The sequence below is a fragment of the Castanea sativa genome, chromosome 12, assembly GCF_040712315.1.
Source record: "Castanea sativa cultivar Marrone di Chiusa Pesio chromosome 12, ASM4071231v1".
Classification (NCBI taxonomy): domain Eukaryota; kingdom Viridiplantae; phylum Streptophyta; class Magnoliopsida; order Fagales; family Fagaceae; genus Castanea; species Castanea sativa.
The window spans coordinates 33,754,746-33,757,326 of NC_134024.1; the positions used below are offsets into that span (position 1 = coordinate 33,754,746).

Below are 2,581 nucleotides of genomic sequence, written 5' to 3' on the forward strand. Positions count from 1 at the left end.
ACCAATGAACCCATTAATCTATATATTTTTTTTAATAAAAAAAATGGAGCCAATAATAAGAACATAATCATATATGACAAAAGGGAAAATTTTGTTTCTTTAAAAAAGGGATTATAATGAGAGTTACCGATAAATTTTGAAGAAGTCGAAGACCAATATCAGAAACTGTTCCTACGGCACCACGTAAACCAAACATTATAGTATTTGATTCAGCTATAAAGGAGACTGAGTTTTGCTATAACACTGGAACTGGATACAGTCATACATATTACAGACACAGACAGACACCAATTTTAGTTTTATTTTTTTTAAAAAAATTTTAACTACAAATGGGCCAAATCTCTTTGATTGGGAATGGAAAATGGGCTTACCTTGGAAGCCTGGAAATTCTGGACTCAATATGGCCAATTTTTTTACCATTGTTTAAACAATAGTTTTCAGTGTTTAAACAACACTATACATATTTTCACATTTTTTCACTCACACATATTTCTAAAAAATACAAATGACGTTATTAGAATAACATTACCAAACAGACCCTATATATCGCTAGTTCAGCATATTGTATGAAAGCCCAAAGATGAAAAATAGCTAGTAGTTAGTTACTTAATTAGTTTAATTCAGTTCCACTGTGAACTGAATTGCTTAATTAGTTAGATTAAAAACCTTCTTTTTTTTTCCTAGTTATGTTACTATTGGTTTGATTAATTTGCAGCTGTTTTCTTGCAGAACAGGAGAGCAAGAATTTTGGTTTATGGAACTTTCCAAGCGAGAAAGAACTTATTTATTTATGGACAAAATTTAGTTACAAAATTTATTGCAACTTAATATTACAACTTTACTCAATAAAATAAACATACACTACATATTTTGAAAATTTAACTATTGAATTATATGTTCTTTACTACCGCACACCTTTGGTGCGATGGTCACTCCACATGTATAAGTGCTTGTAGAGTGTGGGAGGCAAGGGCCGGGTTCAAGTCTCTAGGAGGGAGCTTCACACACATATACACTTAGATTAGGCTAGAGTAGAAATTCTATCTTGTATATAAAAAAAAAAATTTATGTTATTTACGTTCTTAATACGCATATTAAATTTTGTGTCAATCATATATTATTTACTATATAATTTATAATCTTATATTTTATGCATAATTTTAAATTACAAAAACTTAAAATTTAAACAATTTATTGATGACATAGTTATTGATATTTAATTTTCTAGCAATTTGGCAAGCATGGAGAATATAAGAAGAGCATGTAATTTAATGGTGAATTTGTCAAAATTTACCACCAATAAAAAGATATTGAGTGAGGTTGTAGTCTAAGGCTACAATCAATTTTGAATTTTGAATTTAGCCTCTTTTGCAGCTTTTCTTTGTACAATTTTCTATTTCAAAAAAAAAAAAAAAAAACACACTAATGAGTACGAATTTCACACTTAATTAATGCACTCATAATAATTGATGCACATTAACCTCGGCTAATTATTAATTTATTAAGTCTTATGGACTACTTTCTCAACCAAAAAAAAAAAAGTCTTATGGACTAATCTAAAAGTAGTGGCATCCACTCCATATTGGCATATTCCATACGCATCTTTCTTTTTCAATTAACATCACGTACATGCTGCAATTCAAATAAGAAAAATTACATTTACAGTACAGTATGACATTGACATTATTATATGATATATGATGATACTAATACAATTTACCTACAATCATCACTAATATCTAACGGCTCCCAGCAGCTCCATTGCCATTGGCAGCATGATTGTTCCTGTTGTAAACGTTAGTGTCACGAACCCCATTAGACCCGACTTGGTCTGTTGGGTGCCTAATACTTCCACCAAATCCAAATCCAAATCCGAATCCACTGTTAAAATTGACACTAGCAGCACCATCAACACCACCACTGCCAGCACCAAACCCAAACCTGCTAGCTCCAATTGAAGTAGAGCTACCCCACCCAAACCCAAACCCACCACCATTAGGACTAGAGCTTGCACTAGAACCAAAGCCAAAAGTGGTGCCACCGGGGCCTGAACCAGTCCCCCAATTGTAGTTCCAATTTCCATCAGGAGAGATGCCACCTCCACTCCGAAAGTCCCACCCTCCATTCGGATTCGGACCACCTCTGCTTGCCATGGTTATTGTTTTGTTGGTGGGATGTGTTGGTGTTGTTTGGCCAAAAACGAGCCCTCTGAATATCTTCTGAATCTTCTTTGATCTAGGAGAAGTAAGCGAGTGGAGAATGAGAAGTTAGGCCAAAATCTAGCCCTCCATCACCACCTATTTGTCTTATCTTAATTAGCAATTACTTTGTCAAAAAGCAATGATAGTGATTTTTGGTTGGGAGGAAAGATATTACTTTTACGGGGACATGTATATTTTCTTATCTTTAGATAACTACACCTATCACTTTACGCATGCGATTAAACTCTTTTTTATTTTTTATTTTAGGTTTAGGGAAACAATGTTCAAAAGTGAGATAGAAATAATGTCTTAATTTTTAAAATATTTTTCTACTTGAGAATTAATAAAAATTTGAGACCCTAAAACTTAGGAACTTAAAA

At 32.7% G+C, this 2,581-nt stretch overlaps 1 protein-coding gene across 2 annotated transcripts; it reads right to left on the bottom strand.

Moving 5' to 3' along the window:
* Window positions 1-1,582: 1,582 nt before the first annotated feature.
* On the bottom strand, window positions 1,583-2,333 carry LOC142620985 (uncharacterized). Of its 2 annotated transcripts, none has more exons than XM_075794304.1 (2): window positions 1,725-2,333; window positions 1,583-1,632 (listed from the first exon to the last, which is right to left on the bottom strand). In XM_075794304.1, the coding sequence occupies exon 1, from the start codon at window positions 2,151-2,153 to the stop codon at window positions 1,740-1,742; it is 414 nt and encodes a 137-aa protein (XP_075650419.1). In that variant the 5' UTR covers window positions 2,154-2,333; the 3' UTR covers window positions 1,583-1,632; window positions 1,725-1,739. The 2 variants fall into 2 exon arrangements, with proteins under 2 accessions (XP_075650419.1, XP_075650418.1); XM_075794303.1 differs by having other exon boundaries at window positions 1,721-2,333.
* Window positions 2,334-2,581: the final 248 nt, after the last annotated feature.